At 37.0% G+C, this 17,727-nt stretch overlaps 1 protein-coding gene across 1 annotated transcript in view; it reads right to left on the minus strand.

Moving 5' to 3' along the window:
• Positions 1-482: 482 nt before the first annotated feature.
• The window catches only part of LOC134649554 (transcription factor SPT20 homolog), a 33,122-nt gene continuing 15,877 nt past the window's right edge, over positions 483-17,727 (minus strand). Inside the window, exon 2 of the mRNA XM_063504326.1 lies at positions 483-2,319. Coding sequence (XP_063360396.1) covers positions 586-2,319 — 1,734 coding nt within the window. The 3' untranslated portion in view covers positions 483-585. The remainder of the gene's footprint in view (positions 2,320-17,727) is intronic.

A 17,727-nucleotide genomic window follows, 5' to 3' on the forward strand; every position in this document is an offset into this window, starting at 1 on the left:
AATTTGAAAATTATAAAGTTCTAGGCAGATTATTCTCTATAAGTATTGCAGTAGATAATTCAAATACTGCGCCTTACAATGTAGAATATTTTGATATGCGGCCTTAAAATGGATCTCATTCTTTTTCTTTTAGTTTGGACGGTATTGTTCAGATCTTCTTTGGTCTGTCTCTCTGTAAGGAATAGGCAGGGACAGCCCGGAATCTAGCAGTGGCGAGTAAAATACGTAAATATCATCAAGGGATTGAATATCGTCTTATTTAAAGCTATCAAAACTATGTTAAATATCATATCCCTTAGTAAAAAAATTAAACCCAAGGTGCTTTGGATTAATACCGAACGGGATATGATGCAGAATATTCGGCTTCACCTAAATGACAATTCGTAATTTAGAATATGGAGGGATCGTGTTGTACCTTTGTTGTCATCGAACCAACATTACAGAACGTAACTCGAGTAACAATTCTCAGAGCAATCAGCACCTTACGCAGTCATTGACCAGATTAACTATTTCTTGCGCAGTTCCAGGCTTAAGCGCATAAGAGGAATAGTAACGGTGTCTAAAACATATGAAGATAAATTCAAGTTACGCTCTCACTTGCCTTCTACTGTCAAAAGATAGCCTGTTTGAAACATTATTGTTGATTGGGACGCCGTGATTGAGTGATAACACTTTAGACACGATATTTAAATCTTCAGGACTTCTGGCATTCAGACCAGTTTGAAACAGCAGTTGTTTCAGTTCAATGTCATTCGGGTTAAATTGATTTTGCCTGGTAAGTGGCACAAAGCGGTTATTAGGAGCAAAGTTGAACGAGTTGAATCTATTAAATTGCTGCTGCTGTTGAAAGTTATTAAAACCAAAATTGCCTACACCGCTTTCTTGTCGAAATACTCGATTTCCTTTTTGTCTAAATTGGTCATCAGGTCTGATTTGATTGAAATTGTGGCCTTGCTGGAAATTAGGCTGTAAAAAGTTGGTTATTCCAATTGGGACATGATTTTCCTGCAGTGGAAACTGTTCAGGTTGATTGTTACGTAAATGTAAGAGGAAATCGACAGCTTCTCTGTTCGGCAACTGCTGCTGGACATTGACGTTGTTCACCTGTTCTAACGGCACGCTGGCTTGGATCGACACTTGAGAACTCTGTGGTCGGAGACCCTGGTTTTGATTGAAGAACTGGTTGGGTGGATTAGGTTGAGGCAATCCTTGGAAGTTAATCCCAGGGTTGACAGCTTGAATGCGTTGCTGTTCAAGTACAATTTGCTGCTGACTTTGTGCCTGTTGCAATTGCTGCTTTTGCTTGAAAAGGAACTGCTGCTTTCTCAGCGCTTCCTCCTGTTGTCTTTGTTGGATTTGTAACTGACGCAACTGTTCTTCGAGGATTCGCTGTTTTTCTTCAAGTTGCTTTTGTAATGCCAATTGTTGGTTTATGAAAAAGTTTGGATTTATTTGGTTGGAGGTCGGCTGCGGAACAATTTGCGGCGCCGGGATACCCGTTGTGAGTGTGGTGCTCGATAGGGGCGTTACGTTGTTACCGATATTTTGTTGTTGGAAAATAGGTACAACTTTTTTAGGTAATCCTTGAGCATCTTGATGAACTGTAAAGGCCGCAACTAAGGGTGCTTGGAAAACTTGGACGTCCCGTTTGTCGACATCTTCAATGTTCTCTCCATCCTGGTTGTGCGTGGGTTTGGGCGTGGTGGTAGTCGTTGTCGTTGTTGTCGTCGTCGTTGTCGTTGTTGGGGTCGTGGGTTTAGAGTTTAATGTGCTGGCACTAGTAATTGTATTATCTGATGTCGACGTTTCTTGTACACTTCTAACGTGTTGCAAGCTTAAGCCTGATTCTCTTGTTTGGAATATTTCATTTTGTGGCGATTGGGTCGGTAGTGTAGCGGTCACTTGATTTTCGACGTTTCCTGCGGTCGTGCTTAAAATTGAAAAGTTGTTGTCTATAAATGTAGGTGATACATTTGTGCTATTTGCAAACGCCGATTGTCCGTTGACTATGAAGGAATGTATTTGTATATTTTCTGGATTTTGAGTAGGTGAATTTTCCGTAGCGTCTCCAGTTTGTAATAATTCCGATTCAGAAGTAGAAGTACCGTCGGTAGAGTCATCCGTGGTGATGTCATCGACGTCGGTGGTGACATTATTGTTCTCTTCTAATTCGGTGAGAGCTTTAAGCAAAGCTTTTCTGATGTAGGGGTCGAGGCGCACCGATGGTTTTATTCCTATGATGTTGTCATTGATAGCGTCTGTTGTGGGGTCCTGCGCTGACGCTATTGCAAATAGCGCGACGAGCAAGAAAGCCGGCACCTGGAAACATAAAAAACATGTATTAGATACAGATACTTCTGGGGCCTGATTTCGGTATATAAGACAGGCAATACACGCATGTCATATTTTATGGGACAGTGTGCCATCGGAAAGAGTTATGTCGGTAAGTCGGCAATCCATTTGCGTTGGCGTGTCGCGATTATGCTAGCTCTACCTACTTCCACGTTTCCACGATCCTAATGTTTTTAGATGTGTTCGGTTACATTGTTCTTGTAATGTGAAACAATAGGCATTTTCTTGCAGGGCGTTACACAACTGATGAGACTGCCTGCGCGTTAATGCGAATGTATGACAATTTCGATTATCTCACTAGTTACCCGTGTCAGATGTCGTGTTTTAGACAGATATTGTAATAATTTCGTAAATGGGTCAAGTCAAGTCATCAGTGAACATGGACAATAATTAATTAAATAATCTTCAAGGTTTTATAGGACAGTTCCGAACATCATTAATAATGTGAGATTTCTCTAGCTCTGGGAAGCGACGGTGCAGGTCATTTATCAACTTCGGGTGGTTGTTTGTGAGGTAAGTATTGTTGGCGCGCGTACGACGCACACGAGCAGTAGTCGTTATATTCTTATCGCTTATCAAACTCAGTCGACTGTTCGACTCGCAGACCGAGGGTCTTCCAGGATGACTCACGTTAGACGGGGCCGTGTCCTTGCCGGAGCTTCGTTTTCTATGGAAAGCACCACGTGATCACCAATCATCCGTCATAGAAAATGACGTGTCGGACCCTCGGCCCGGGCTCGGCCCGGTCTAGCGTGAGTCATCCTAAAGGCAGATAACGAAATCTCGATTTTAGATTTTTGCGGTAGGCTCTCAGTTTATTTGTGACCCTTTAGTCATAACACTCACAGTGGGTGTATGCAAATTGCAAACGCGTTCGTAACGCATTCTACACCTCATTACCCTACTTTGGCTTCCGGTAAGGAAGAATGTATTAATCTCTCCGTATACTTAATATTTATCGAGCGTAAAGTTTTATATTTTCTCACAGACGAATATCTGGGTAAAAGTGTGTGCAGCTAGGTTTAGACGTCAATATTTGCCTAATACAAGTGCTTCGCTGTTAATCGAACGTAACCCACAAATGAAATAGTGAAATAGTAATCTAAACAAAGACTGATGAACCAACTAACAAAAACCATGAGATTTTGCTCTAACATATTTACAATAAGAAAATGCAAATAAAATTATATTTCTATATACGGTTTTTTTTGTCCAAAAACTTTACAATCTTTTCTACTGGCTATTTTTATCGTAATTGCCAATCCTATTTATCAAAAAAAATCTTCATTTAAATATTTAATAAACAAGTGAACGATGAGCCGCAACAAAGAAAGTTAAACAATTAATTGGTCATTCATTGATCGCACTTTTATTAAAATCCAAATGAGTCAGCACATTTTAGTGTTGTCGAAGCGTCTACTGTTAATGGGATAGTGATCAGTGTGATGAAATGTCAGACGCGATTGCCAATACTTTCCCGGCAGCGAAAGGGTCAGGAAAGTTATTTGCGGTGCTTTATGAGCGGTCTATTGTCTGAGTGCTTGAGCTGCTATTCCGGTAGCTAACCGAAATTAGTGTCTCAGGTGGGCCAGTTACGTGTGGCTTCGAGCGAGAGCCATATATAACTGTATAGGTATATGCGCAGAGATACGACCAGACCAGACTAACTGTATCCATTCGATGCGTTCCTCATGAACAGTGTAGATTCACAATTCTACTTGATTCTTCTTTTACAATAGTAGCTAGATATCGGCTTCATAATAAGGCAAGTAATATAGGTATCTATAATAGGTTTCACTACACCACTTATGGACATATAATGTTGCAGTTTTCGACTAGATTGCATCAATGGCGGGGGGTCAAAAAGTAACAATTACATCACGTCGATAACACCTGCTGACGTCAAGCGAACGTAAAAGCTCCCAAAATCATAATTATGGACCTGAGACCTCGCTAATTCGAGTCTACAACGAGGACATAATTATATGGATGTTGACAGTCTTTAACATTTCCCTATCTCCGAGATGATCGATCAATAACCAAAGTTTATATTATACTGGAAGCTTAAGCCGGCACAGATGCAGCTAAGCGGTAGGAATGAGCCACCGTGTCAGTCTACTGACACGGTGGCGCGGGCTTTTACAAAGCGTTATCGCAGACCATCATGTATCGGAGTTATGAGAAACTCTTTAAGGTTAATTAATCTTTCAACTACTTACCTAAATGAAATGGTCTTGAGAGCGAGATGTAGTAGTGATAACGATACAAAAATATTTTAAATACTTTTGACGGGTTTCTAAGTTATTTTTGGTCCTCTTCTCTCTCTCTTGACCTCAATTAAAGTTAGTGATCCATTATAAAATATTTGAATTAATTAGTTATTGCTTACCTATATTTATCTACGTAAGCATTGAAATAAAACATTGAGGAGTTCTACTAAACTATAAACCTATACCTAAATAAATAGTAAAGCTGAACTGCACAGATATAGCAAATATCTATTTTCTATATATGACGTTATTTTATTTTATTTAAACTTGGGAAACAAACAGGCAAAATAGTACAAGATAATTAATTTAGACAATACATAGCCAAAACAGTTTCCACTTATTAACTAATAACATTTATGTTTGCTCAGAAAGGACTTAACTTTTAGGTCATTACAACGCATATTATTTTTAAAATTAATGCATTACATATTATATTATGTACATAACAGAAACAGAGTATATCCTAAAACTTAAAAATGTATGTCTACTATTTTATTTTTTATTTTTTTATTATCTATGAAAAGGGACCTAATTGTCGATGGCGCTTACGCCATTATTAACGATGCTCGGATATAAATTGCAATGCCGCGCGACGTTGTGCGGCGTAAGCGCCATCGACAATAAGGTCCCTTTTTATAGATAATGCCCCATATTTAATTAACCTTGATACAAAATAATCACTTTCAAAAATTAAATTACACCGATGCCTGCTTTTTCTTTAAGATTATTATTAAAATGAAGTATCGCAATAGTTATCCATACTCATAATTATAGAAGAAGTGTCCATTGCAAAAGCGATGGTCGCAGGCGACGCTTTCACCGCGCGATACGCTGGTAAATGTCAATACCGATATAATGTGTGGACGCACCCACGGCGTGCCGTATTATTTAACCATACAAGTGACACAATGGCTCCGCCCAGCGAATTGGGGCAGACTTTTCTAAATGGTTGGCTTTATTGATAGTGACATACAACGGATACAACTACTAACGTTTGCATACCGGTTGTGACTGCAGCAGCGTTAAAGCATTGGGAAACAGGCGATGAAACTGCCAATTTCTGTTCGTGCCGTACTGCTGTCGCGATTCAAATATTCAACTTTATCCCTAACTTGAACAAGGATATTGATAGTGACCCCGCCCGTATCCCGCTAATGCAATACCTACTTTCAAAACCGGAATGAAACATTAAGAGTTATGAGGGATTATAGGGTGTTCTACTCGCCAGTAACTTGCCCCTCACTTTCGGAATAAGGCCCATGAATATATACCTATGTATGCATCGCAGCCTGCAAAATATTTTGATCCGGCGTGCAGATTGCAAGTCTACATACTTAATTATAAACTACCGTAGTAATAGAATGACCCGGTGACATCGTTACATGCGACCTTCGACGCAATTAAAATGTTTACATAATCGCGAGGGCGGAGGGCATGCCGGGGGCGTGTGCTATATGAGATGACGGCGTAATACAACTTATGCCCTTAGGCATAGACTGATTATATGTGGATGCAGTTGACATACATGTTGAAGCTGAGAATAAAATTGGACGATAAAATACACATTTACATGTAATATTACAAGTAATAAAAACTGGAGGCTCTGTGAGCTGTAGCATTCGCAAACCCCTATGGCTTCGTCATAAAAAAAACTGAAAAGACAACGAAATCCATATAATTTTAGGTATCAAACCTGCTCTCAAAATTTCACGACATCGGTTGAGAAATGCGACCTGGGGCCCGTTTTTCAAAATCTTGTAACTTGTAATACAAGTGGAAGTCCCTTTCTATCAAAAGCTATCAAAAAGTGACATCCGCTTGTATTACCTACAAGTTATAAGCTTTTGAGAAACGGGCCCCAGTAGGAGGAGTGGAGGGTGGTGGAGGTACCATTTGACCGTAGTTCTGTAGAAAGCGACCAACTTTTTATTTTTGTCAAAGTGACTTACACCCTAACTCAGTGGCTTTGGTCGCTTTCTGCATTTATAAAAAAAATTAGTTGGTCGTTTTCTGCATAACTACGGTCATTTTTGCCCAAGCTGAAATGTAGACGCTTCGCGGTCGATTAGTCAATAATGTTGCAATTTATTTCAACGAACATCACTGTGCATTACGCGCTCTGGCAAATTTAGAATCTTTCTAACCAATAATCAATACGTTTTTAGTCTGATTCCAACACTTCATTATCACATTCGAGAAATGACCCCCGGAGCGAGCATCCTTTACGCAAGCTCAACAAGTTCAGATGAAAATGTAAATATTACGACAGTCCACGCCCGCTTTCCAGCAAACGCTATGGTTACCTCATTATGACATAAGGAAATACGTTTTGTATATAACGAGTACGAAGATGGCTAACTGAGATCCTAGATAGCCAAAAGGATACTCTCAAGTAACAAACATGTTAAAGGTGTTTTGGAATGTGACAAAATACCTTAATACGTTTTCGCAACGGTTTAAATACTAGCACTCTGGACGCCAAATATAAGAATGATTTGTTTGCTTTAGAACTCTAAACTCAACTCTAACTTCAACTGAATTACGTAATTACCTGCAGTGCATTGTTGCCGGCGCGGCACGAATTGTAGATGACATTAACCTTTATGGAATTTGGTTTATTTATTAAAGTACCGTTATAATCGCACCTACGGGCTAGTAAAGTGCTCCGAGGCTCTATCGTTGTATTTTTCCATCAACTTGTGGTCGTAATAATTTATTACTAATACCGTGGAATGGGGTTACTTTGAATCCTGCGTTTACTTTGATAAAAACTTTACTTCGTGTTCAAACTCGAATATTACGCTTTCTGAACGCACCCTGTGGATTGTTTTTTTACGGTTGGCAAGATTGAATGACACTGTCAGTTAGTGATTTGTGTCCGTGGGATCAAGCATGTCGATCGATGGGAAAAAAATTAAAATATGTAAGTATCAGTTTTGTGTACTTTTAATAGCCTGTATAATAACTTCTAATCTACAATGTGCTATATAGCAAATACATAAATTTGATGTAATTCATTGAATCAGGCATGTATCGGCCTATAACATCGATTCTTGTTGCAAATCATAATCATGGCGGCCGTTTTAGTATCTCGGTTTTTGTGGCATGGGGTGTCATTGATCGCCTATAAAGGTTTACTTTGACGACATATAGTTTTTTTAGATTATTTAGATATTGAAGGTTTTTTAACTGATTTTTGTATTATTGTTTTAGAATAATGCCTGAGCATATAGGAACTACTCTGAAAAAGTTTTAAACCGGGCTGTGACAGAAGTGGTCGAAGGCAGGCCGTCGATACGCCAAGCATCCGTACATCATCGTATTGTTATTACATATTGTTAATACATTTTGATAGGTTTTTATTGTTCAATTATGCTTCTTACCTTAAATAAGTAAAATATGACTCTGTTTTGCAATAAAGTTGTTTTTTTCTAAGCTAACCTTTTTTCTCTTTGTCAAAGTAACCCCAAAGGCAATAAAATCCTTATAAATCCTAAACCTGCGAACGGATTTTTTTGTAATGTTTTGAAGTTTTAGTTTTAGAAAAAAATGGGGGTATCAAAGTAACCCCAAATAAAGTTTAAAGTTGATCACCACTTTAGATTTTTTTTTCAAAGGGCACATTAGTATTTAAAAAAATATTATTGGTGAAGTCGATAGAGGAGCAAAAACCGATATTGTCATTTTTTTAATTTATTTTTAGTTTCCATATTCGGGGAGATAAATAAATATTAATTTTGAAATTGATCAAAGTAACCCCATTCCACGGTACTAACATTGATAATCGTTGGAAAAAAAAGAAACTTGACTTTAATAAGTAGTTGTTTCCGACATTTAAGTACCTAAACTAAAATAGTAGGCTCGTAAATGACTGGGATCCTGACTTGAAGTTTTAATACTTAGTACCTAAGTACCTATCTTAACCATACATTTCAATAGTACCTACCTGACACAAAAAAAAGTAATTTTAATAACTTAATAAATGACACTTCTTAATATTTGCATTTGTATTAGTTACATAACGAAATTGTGGACGCACAACGGACAAATCGCGCGGCCTATGACCGTTTTTTACACAACGTAAATCGTCAATAGGACCTACTACAATAAGAAGAGGGTCAATAAATTTCTGTATGACTTTGATTTATTAATTTGCAAGCAGTTAAGTAACAATGACATGGATAAAATTACCACTGTGCAAAGAATAAAATCCAAATACTTAGTAATATGCAATTAGTGTTTAATGCACACGATGTGGTATTTTCTCCACGTATCTACTCGTCTATAAAGTCAAAGTGCAAACATCAACGTAATAGAAATGGCTCCGCAGCTATTTCTTATTATAAGTATTAGTATGCCTACTAAGCAAGGAATACCAGTTTGAAATCGTGAGCCTGACCCACGACCGCTCTCATGCGCGGATGCAACATCACATCTTTAACTTTGTTTGCGGTCTTTTGTTTTTAACATGGCTGGTTGAGACAATATCAATTAGTAGGTACAGTCAGCAGGTAAGCGGGCCAGGTGCTCAAAATGATCTTAACGCGACTTTATTGTTGAGAAAATAAGAGCGTGTCAAGGTAATTTTGAACACCTCGCCCGCTTAGCAAATTCTGCTGCCGATTGTATCACTTTAGGAATTTATTTTCCTTATCTGTTTCTGTACTAGTCTGTTTGCCCTGTTGTGAAAATTTGCATAATAAGAAATGTCAGTAAGTCTGATGGCAATTCAATATTAATATCTGGGAGACCGAGCTTTGCTCGGAAAACATATAAAAACTCAAAAATGCGCGTTTTCCCAGAGATATAACCTAGCTAGATCGACTTTTCGCCCCCGAAAACCCTCATATAGCAAATTTCATCGAAATCGTTAGAGCCGATTTCGAGATCCTCAAAATATATATATATATATATATATATATATATATATATATAAATTTACAAGATTTGCTCGTTTAAAGGTATAAGATTCATAGTGTCCTATTACCTCGCTGGTCAGAAACTGAAATACAACTACATCTATCGAACTTTTATATATACCTTATTAATTTACCTACTAAACTATATTGTATTTGGGTATTTGAAAACAATACAAATTGCAGCCTCTATTAATTCTCTACCAGTTATAACCACATTGAGCTACATAAAGATGTTCATTTGGTGCAGGACTAATGATATACCTAAAATATAACGATAATTAGGTTTAGTTACCGTATGTTACCTACTCTTTTGTAAGCCCCAAGATACAGGCTCAGCCTAGTTTGGTGCTTACCGGACACCTTTGTGATTGCCTACCTATTTTATTATAAATAAATTATTCTTATTCTTATTCTTATTCTTATTCTTAATTCAATCATAATGATGCAATACGAATATTTTCTGGCAATAAATCATTTGTTGCAATGAAAATAAAATCAAAAATTATAGCTGAATAAGAGCTTGTCACTTGTATTCTAACGATCCAAAGGGAAGTACACAAAAGTCGGTTATAAAATAACGTGTTTGATGGCTACTTGTTAAAAGTTGTTCATAATCACCTGTCGCTACTTCAATAACGGTTTCAACAAATAGGTATTCAAATGTAAGTAATCGAAGTTTTTCAACACACAACCAAATTGCATAAGTCGTCATCAAAGAAAGCAAATTGCTTTCAATGGTTAACAAACACTTCATAAGATCAAAGGGATTTGCGTGCGGTGCACACGATTCGATTTATCTGAACAATCGGGCTATATTGACACTTTGACAGAAATATCCGATCGCGGTTTGTATGAATAGTTGATTTGTTGAGTCTTTGAATGTCGGCTGGAGACGGTTTGTAAACTGACACTAATCAGTAATCATAGTCACTTATACTGTGAGCATGTAATGTAATGAGTTAATGACTTCACATGCGGTAATTAGTATGTAATGTAATCAGTGTGTTAACTAGTTTAATGAAGCTTTAAGTTGCTGATTATAGTTTTGACTTGTTATCGGTAGTAATTAAATATTACGCAGAGCACAGCAGCATAATATTTAATTATTATTTATTGAGAATTATTAGCGATTTTTTGCGGTTAAAATACTCAATCAGCTTTCTACACTCTTATTCAACTTAAGTACAATAAATTGCAATGAAAAAGGGTATTTTATTATAAAATTTCAACGGCTTTTGATATATACAACGATGCAATTTGACCGATTATTTAAGGTGAGTTCGGGTAAGTTTCGGACGTTTTTAGGTGGGTTGAGATGATGTTGGATTTTTTTTTCTCAGCTTGTGGATAGGGTATGGACATGATTCAATTACAGAATTGATAATAATGAAATGCTCTATAGAGCATACATTGTGTGTTATGTATATTGTATACAATAGAATTTTATTATCTTTCTAGACGTCATAATGAGCGTGTAATGAGTGTTTAAATATAGGAAACAAAATTAATTGACAGTATTCTTTTTTTACCTGGTGGTGTAAGAACGGACGAGCCTATAAGTTCGGTCCTATTGCCGGTATCATAGAGTTTACTATTGCAAAATAACCGGTATTACCCACTGATTAATGTATAGAAGAATTGGCCTAGTAGTAATTCGGGCTATCATATCCGACCCGATTTTTATTTTTTTGCATTTTTTCTGTCCGCTCTTACACCATGCGCTCAATTTTCATGAAATTATGGTTGCCAAACTGTAGATGTGGAGTCAATGAACCCGTTTAGGGTCAATGAACCACGTGGGTTCATTGACACCATAAGCGCGTTTGGTTAAAAAAAGGTGATGAAAGAGGATTTAAGGATAAAATAATATGAAAGTGGAGGAATGAATACGATCATTTTGAATCAGTTTGCGTTTTTATAATTTATAATGATGGAAACATATTTGTTTAAGAATAAGAGATCAATTAAGTACCTATGTGGCGTTACTTAGTTAAGTGTAGCGATCAATACAAGATGATTTCGGAGCTTTATTGTGATTTAATATCTTCTATTAATCATATTTACCTAATACCTAATTTAATCAGATATAATGGTGACACGAATAAAGTTTGAGCATCCCTGAGAAAATAAGATCGGATGATTAGCATCCGATCTTTCACTACTTCGGGTAAAACCGGATCTCGGCCTACAGGCATCGTATCAAAATTCCAAATATACAGATTTGTCACAAATTTAATAAAAATAACATGCAATCTGTAAAAGAAACAAATAACGCTTCAACTTGCCAGTTATTCAAGAAAAACTGGCGAAGGGTAATTCCGGACACAAAAAAAAATGTCATTTTTTGGACGTTTGCATTGCACTTAACCGTACCTATATATCTCGCGACATGTTAGTCGGAGCGACAAGTGCGTCCTGAAGGGGGGTGCGGGACAAAACAGCGCATTGCATCACCTTGTCAGCATTAAAAAAAAAGCCCCGCAACAGGCGGAAATTTGAATCATACGATCTTACCCGGTGTCCGATCTTAGTTGAACTCACCTTATTGGTTAACGGTAAATCTCCAGTCAGTAATAAAAAGACAACATTCCGAACTTCGTGGTGTATTTATTTATCGTAAGGTAAACGTACTAGTGCTCGACATGCTAATGCCATTGGTGACAGCAGGGTGTCATCTCAATAGATGACAATGACTTAAGTTTCAAGATTACATGTACTGTGCGTCGAGCACCAGTACGTTTACCTTACTGACTGTAGCTTCCGGTATTTTTGACATCTTCATTACTCATAAAGTATTATATATCCATGTATTTCTCAGCTCTGTTGCTATTGTAATGAATTAACCATTATAACCATATGTTGCATACATAATATGGATCTTGAATACGCTTCCGTTAAATTATATTTGCACTTAATTTTGTATTTAACAAAGAATGCGACGGTTAGGTGCATCGGCGGAATCGTCAAAGGTTACATACATAGACCACATCGATGAGATGATGGAACATTCCGCGAGGCGTCATGTATTGTGCAACGTAACACGGTCAAAGCTCGAGTGCCTCCAATTATCAGAGCAACGACCGCCCCGAGTAGTGAGTATTATATTCTTTGGCCCCGAGCCTCTGACACGCTCTACTCCTATACCATTATCTATCACTGAAATGAGTATAATTCTTTATTACGGTACCTAACAAGGCACGTTCCTGTCTTTGCGCAAGCACGCATGCACATATTGTAACGAAATACTTATTAATTTCATAGTAGCTAGCATTAATTTAGTTTTATGACATGTTGCCACATTGACCGTGATCCTATTACCTGGATTAATATTATCTTTCTATATCTAATCTAGACGGTCAGCTGTTGCATGTCATACTTATTTATATTTAAAATTGTATGCTAATGGCTGGTTGTCATGATTTGTGGAATTCATTAATATTAAACAACATATCCATGTGTAAGAGTATATAGTGTGCTTATTACGAAACGAATTCCTGCAACCAAATTTCTGTACAGAGGGGTCAGTTACCTCTGCAGCTGACTACATAATTAAACGAGCTGATTGCCATCTTGGCTAGGGCCTCAGATGTTAATCACGATTCTAGCGAGACAGATAATATTCATTCTGAACTAAAGTACTAATAGACAGAAACTATATCATCATTCGGATCACCGCGATATAATTTCATTGTTTTTACCATTGTTTCACCTGAGTTGCACCAGCTGTGGTCACGAACAAAACGCGAGAGTTTAAAGTGTTATATATCATCATTCGGTTTCGCACCTACGCAATTTAATTAAATTTAAGAGTAGATATCGCCTAAAATCCCTACTAACGGAGTGAAGCACCACTGATGTCTTCATGTGCGTGGCAAAGGCGATGTAATATATGTAATAGAATACGTAATCCCAAGTGGTTGTTTCGTTTTATGCGTAAACCACCGCAAAGTTGGAAAACGCAAGAGGAAGCATTTTCTACACATGCTTAGGAGACTTTATGAGTCATAAAGTGGGCAGAGCTCGGTAAACATTTGGTTGAAAATGTTGCTTTCTATGCACTCCAAGCCCGCGGAACCACATAGACATGCAAGGATTGCAAGCCGCTCAATTTAAATTACTATTATTTAAACTGGTATTTCATAATTTGATGTGTACCTAAGGTATTTTTAACCACGTGCCTACATTATATTGTAATTAACTAATATATTTTTTTTTATCTTTTATCATGGTGTTCTCTTCTTATGTACGTATTTTTACGTAATTCTGTTTAAAAGTTTGAATGTTCGTTTTTTTTAGCATTAGAAAGAAGGTAAGCGATCTTGACACGTATTTTAATTGAAAAACGCTTTTTAAAAATCAGTAACTATTACTTATGAAAGTGGAAGAATATAAATGATCGTATTAGATTCATAATTGTTACATATTTGCCATTATTTATTTTTAGAACGTGTTTTTCAATAAAAAGACACGTCAAGATTGTTTACCTTATTTCTAATGCTAAAAAAACGTACTATATATAGGTATAGCTTCGATTTTTACACGACTGCCCCAAAAAAGGAGTGTACTATTTTGTATTTATAGAGATTATTTATTAGACTTGAACTAAGATTTTTTCTTTATTGATTGTTACGACTTCAATACTATAACTACGATTCAATATTTTAAATCTCAAGTAGTCGTACTTAATTAATACATCAAACTTTAATGTTTGTATCATCACAATTGATGATGACGGACATTTCTATGTGCTGAGTTTTGTTATTTCTACGTAACTTTCTGCAACATTCAGCACATCTCCTATAGCATTGCTCGCGGTAGTCACGGTTCTAGTGGTTTGTCTTCACAACTATTGTAAATATCAACTTAAATGTTCAGGAATAATGCAGACACCTACAGGCTGTTCCTAATGTGGTTGTTTTAACTCCACGTTTGAATATCCAAGCTGTCAAACTACCATTCTACCAAATTATCGACGTATTTAACATCCAAGTAGGAAATGAATTAAAACCGACGAACGATAACTTCGTGACGTAATTTCCTTTATAAGCATTATTTTGACGAAGCCTCACACATAATGCAATTCAAGTTAAGCACCGTGCGTAATAATTTCCCTTAAGCGCCTATACGCAGGCCGTTTGCGGTTCCCCACAGAATTTCCCGTACGGTGCAAAAGTCTTGCACCGTACCGTAATAGATTAAATGTAGGCCAGACGAAAGTTTCGTAAGACAGTCTAGATTTAATAATATACGCAAATTCCACAAATTCGATGTGTAACTTTGACACGGAGAAATGAGAATGCGCAATAATGTCGAAACGCATATATTTACCATTTATTACCGTGTATACATTAGGATGACCTCAGCGGCGCAAAGTGCAGGTGACTGTTACACAATTTTGGAAATATATATTGTATATAAATATATGTATATTGTTAATGAATGAGATAAATGAAATGAAATTCTTATTGGATTGCAGCAATTCTTGATCTTTAGGATGTAAACAGTTTGCATGCAATACAAATGAAATTCATTCACTAATTGCTGGTTACAGTTAAGATACATAAAATAGTTGACGTGAAATATTTGACGAATCCCTAAATATATATGTTGATATGTAAATCTATTTCGCATGTTAGTATGTAAGGAAATAATTGAAATGTTTGTACGCCATCAGGCAGGGTATAGTGCTACAAATATTTATTTACCGCCACTGTAATCAGTTTGACCTATACTTACAAATAAAAACACTTTGAACTTTAAATCTTAAACATTATCAAAAGCTTAAGGTACTTACCCTATCCAAAAGATTCTATAGGTACCTCTCGTGTTAATAAACTAGATTGGGATAAAGAATAATTTTTACTGCATCCCAACAACCCAATATAATCATCTCCTATCCTATGGGGAATGGTGGCCGTTTTCGGATGACAGAAACGCCTGGCGTCCGTTGGCTCGTTGGGTGGACGGCATCCGGAAGATTGTGGGTCACTTCTGGATGAGATTAGCTCAGGACCGGGACAAGTGGCGTACTAGAAGAGAGGCCTATGCTCAGCAGTGGGCGATAAAGGGCTGATATGATGATGATGAGGATGAAAAGGGGAAAAATATAGGAGTTCGGGGAGGGAGAAAGACAGTCTAAATTTCTAAAAACTTACATAGATGAAGTCGCGGGAAGAGGCTAGTCATTTAAAAGCTCTATTAGAACCGCGCCATTGCGTGACAGCAATGACCATTTCCGCCATTTTTGTTAGGTCCGACGACTCCGACGTGCAATCATTGCTCGATACAATTCTTACGGCTACTGTTCTGCTTCTGACTGTGATAGACGACGACTGATCTCAACGATCTAGATTTTATTGCTATGGCATGCAATAATAATATGCTCGCGTGTGGATAACTACCTACCTATATATGTAATCAATAAAACTATTTCGTTTTTATGTCCAAGCGTTATTTAAATGGTTTTACGGTTACACATACTTTGAAATCGAACCACTTATCTAATTAGCTTCAACTTGGACTTGATAAGGTTACGAGGGCAAATAAAATTCATCTTAACACGTTTACTACGCCGTGTTACTACCTACCACAAGCGATTCACAACTACAATTATCACTACATAGTATAAAACTAAGTCGCTTCCCGCTGTCTCTCTGTCCCTATGTGTGCTTAGATCTTTAAAACTATGCAACGGATTTTGATGCGGTTTTTTTAATAGATATAGAGTGATTCAAGAGGAAGGTTTATGTATAATTTGTTAACCCGTGCGAAGCCGGGGCAGGTCGCTAGTAGTTCGATGTATTCGAACACGTCAGGCACGGCGATAAAAGGGTTAGGACTCAGCGACAAAAAGTGAGTGTAGCCTGCGGCTCGTTGTCGACCGGTGGTCGGAAATCTTCCATATTGGGGCCTTTCAAACCACCCAAGCTTTTCATATGTTACACCCCATTAAATTTAAAGTGTTTTAGTGCTTAAAACAATTATAATAATAGCATGTAACACTTACTAATTTGGAGGATACCTACGTTTTCGTAGTTTCTCCTTTATTTATACGGCAATCTTCGTGGAACAAATGCCCAGACGTCTGTTTAGCCGGAGCACAAGCCGTGTCAACTGTACTGCTGCAGGGGCGCAATTCCGCGCTGTTTTTGACACCTTGGGATACTTATATCATACATATTCTTACGTTTCAACGAAATTAAGGCGCTAGTTTCGGGAGAAAAGGCTAAAAACTGGTTTGTCATACCTCCACTTTTTTTTTAATGTGGTCTTGACAAAGCTTGGTACAGTCAGCGTCATATAGTAGGTAGCATCCAAAGTATTCAAATTGTTCGGTACACCATATAATATGTATGGTGTAACGAACTATTTGAATGCTTTGGGTGTTACCTACTATATGACGCTGACTGTACTCGGACTAATGTTATCGCTACCTGTCAAAAACGTGGCCATATGATCAACTATCATTAAAGCAAGTCGAATTCTTCCGTAGAGACACGTAAATTTAACAGTCATATATTCTCATGTAATTGTACCAATTATCAAAGTTAGATACATCACTTTACGTGTTAACTTTATGAAATCCAAGTGAAAGTTTCACCAAAACTTCTATCTATCGGTTAAATTTGTTTAATTACAAAAAATTGTTTTTGAATTTTCACCGTATCCATTAGATGTCGTCATTCAAAAGTCAAAGGTCGTATGGTGACAAATGAAAGCTGTTATTATAAACTCAGTTTTGTTAAAAATTGTTGACATTTTTGCTTACAGTGGCTTAAAAAATGAAATAGAAATATTGGTAGAAAGATTAGGTTAACTTCGTAGAGAAAACATAATCGACAGCAACGTATTTTGAAACAGTATTATTTTTAAGACCTTTAATAGCAAAATAATTTATTTAAGTTGCGATAGTTGTCTGGCTCTACCCGCCCTAAAGTTATTTTAATATAATAATACCTGATATTACATTATAATCTAAATTAAGCACGAAAAAGTTTGGTCAAATAAACTTCCAAGATTTCATTAAATACAGTCATATATACAAACAAATATACAACAGGCAAGTAAAACTAAATACAAGCTTGTAATAGTTGCAATAAACTACGGAATCAGATCGCCCTGTAGCTCCTTTCGGTTCACAGTTCGTGAGGGCAGTTGCCGCTCTCCCTTTGAGTTTATTTGCCCAC

The sequence above is a fragment of the Cydia amplana genome, chromosome 7, assembly GCF_948474715.1.
Source record: "Cydia amplana chromosome 7, ilCydAmpl1.1, whole genome shotgun sequence".
NCBI classification, from domain to species: domain Eukaryota; kingdom Metazoa; phylum Arthropoda; class Insecta; order Lepidoptera; family Tortricidae; genus Cydia; species Cydia amplana.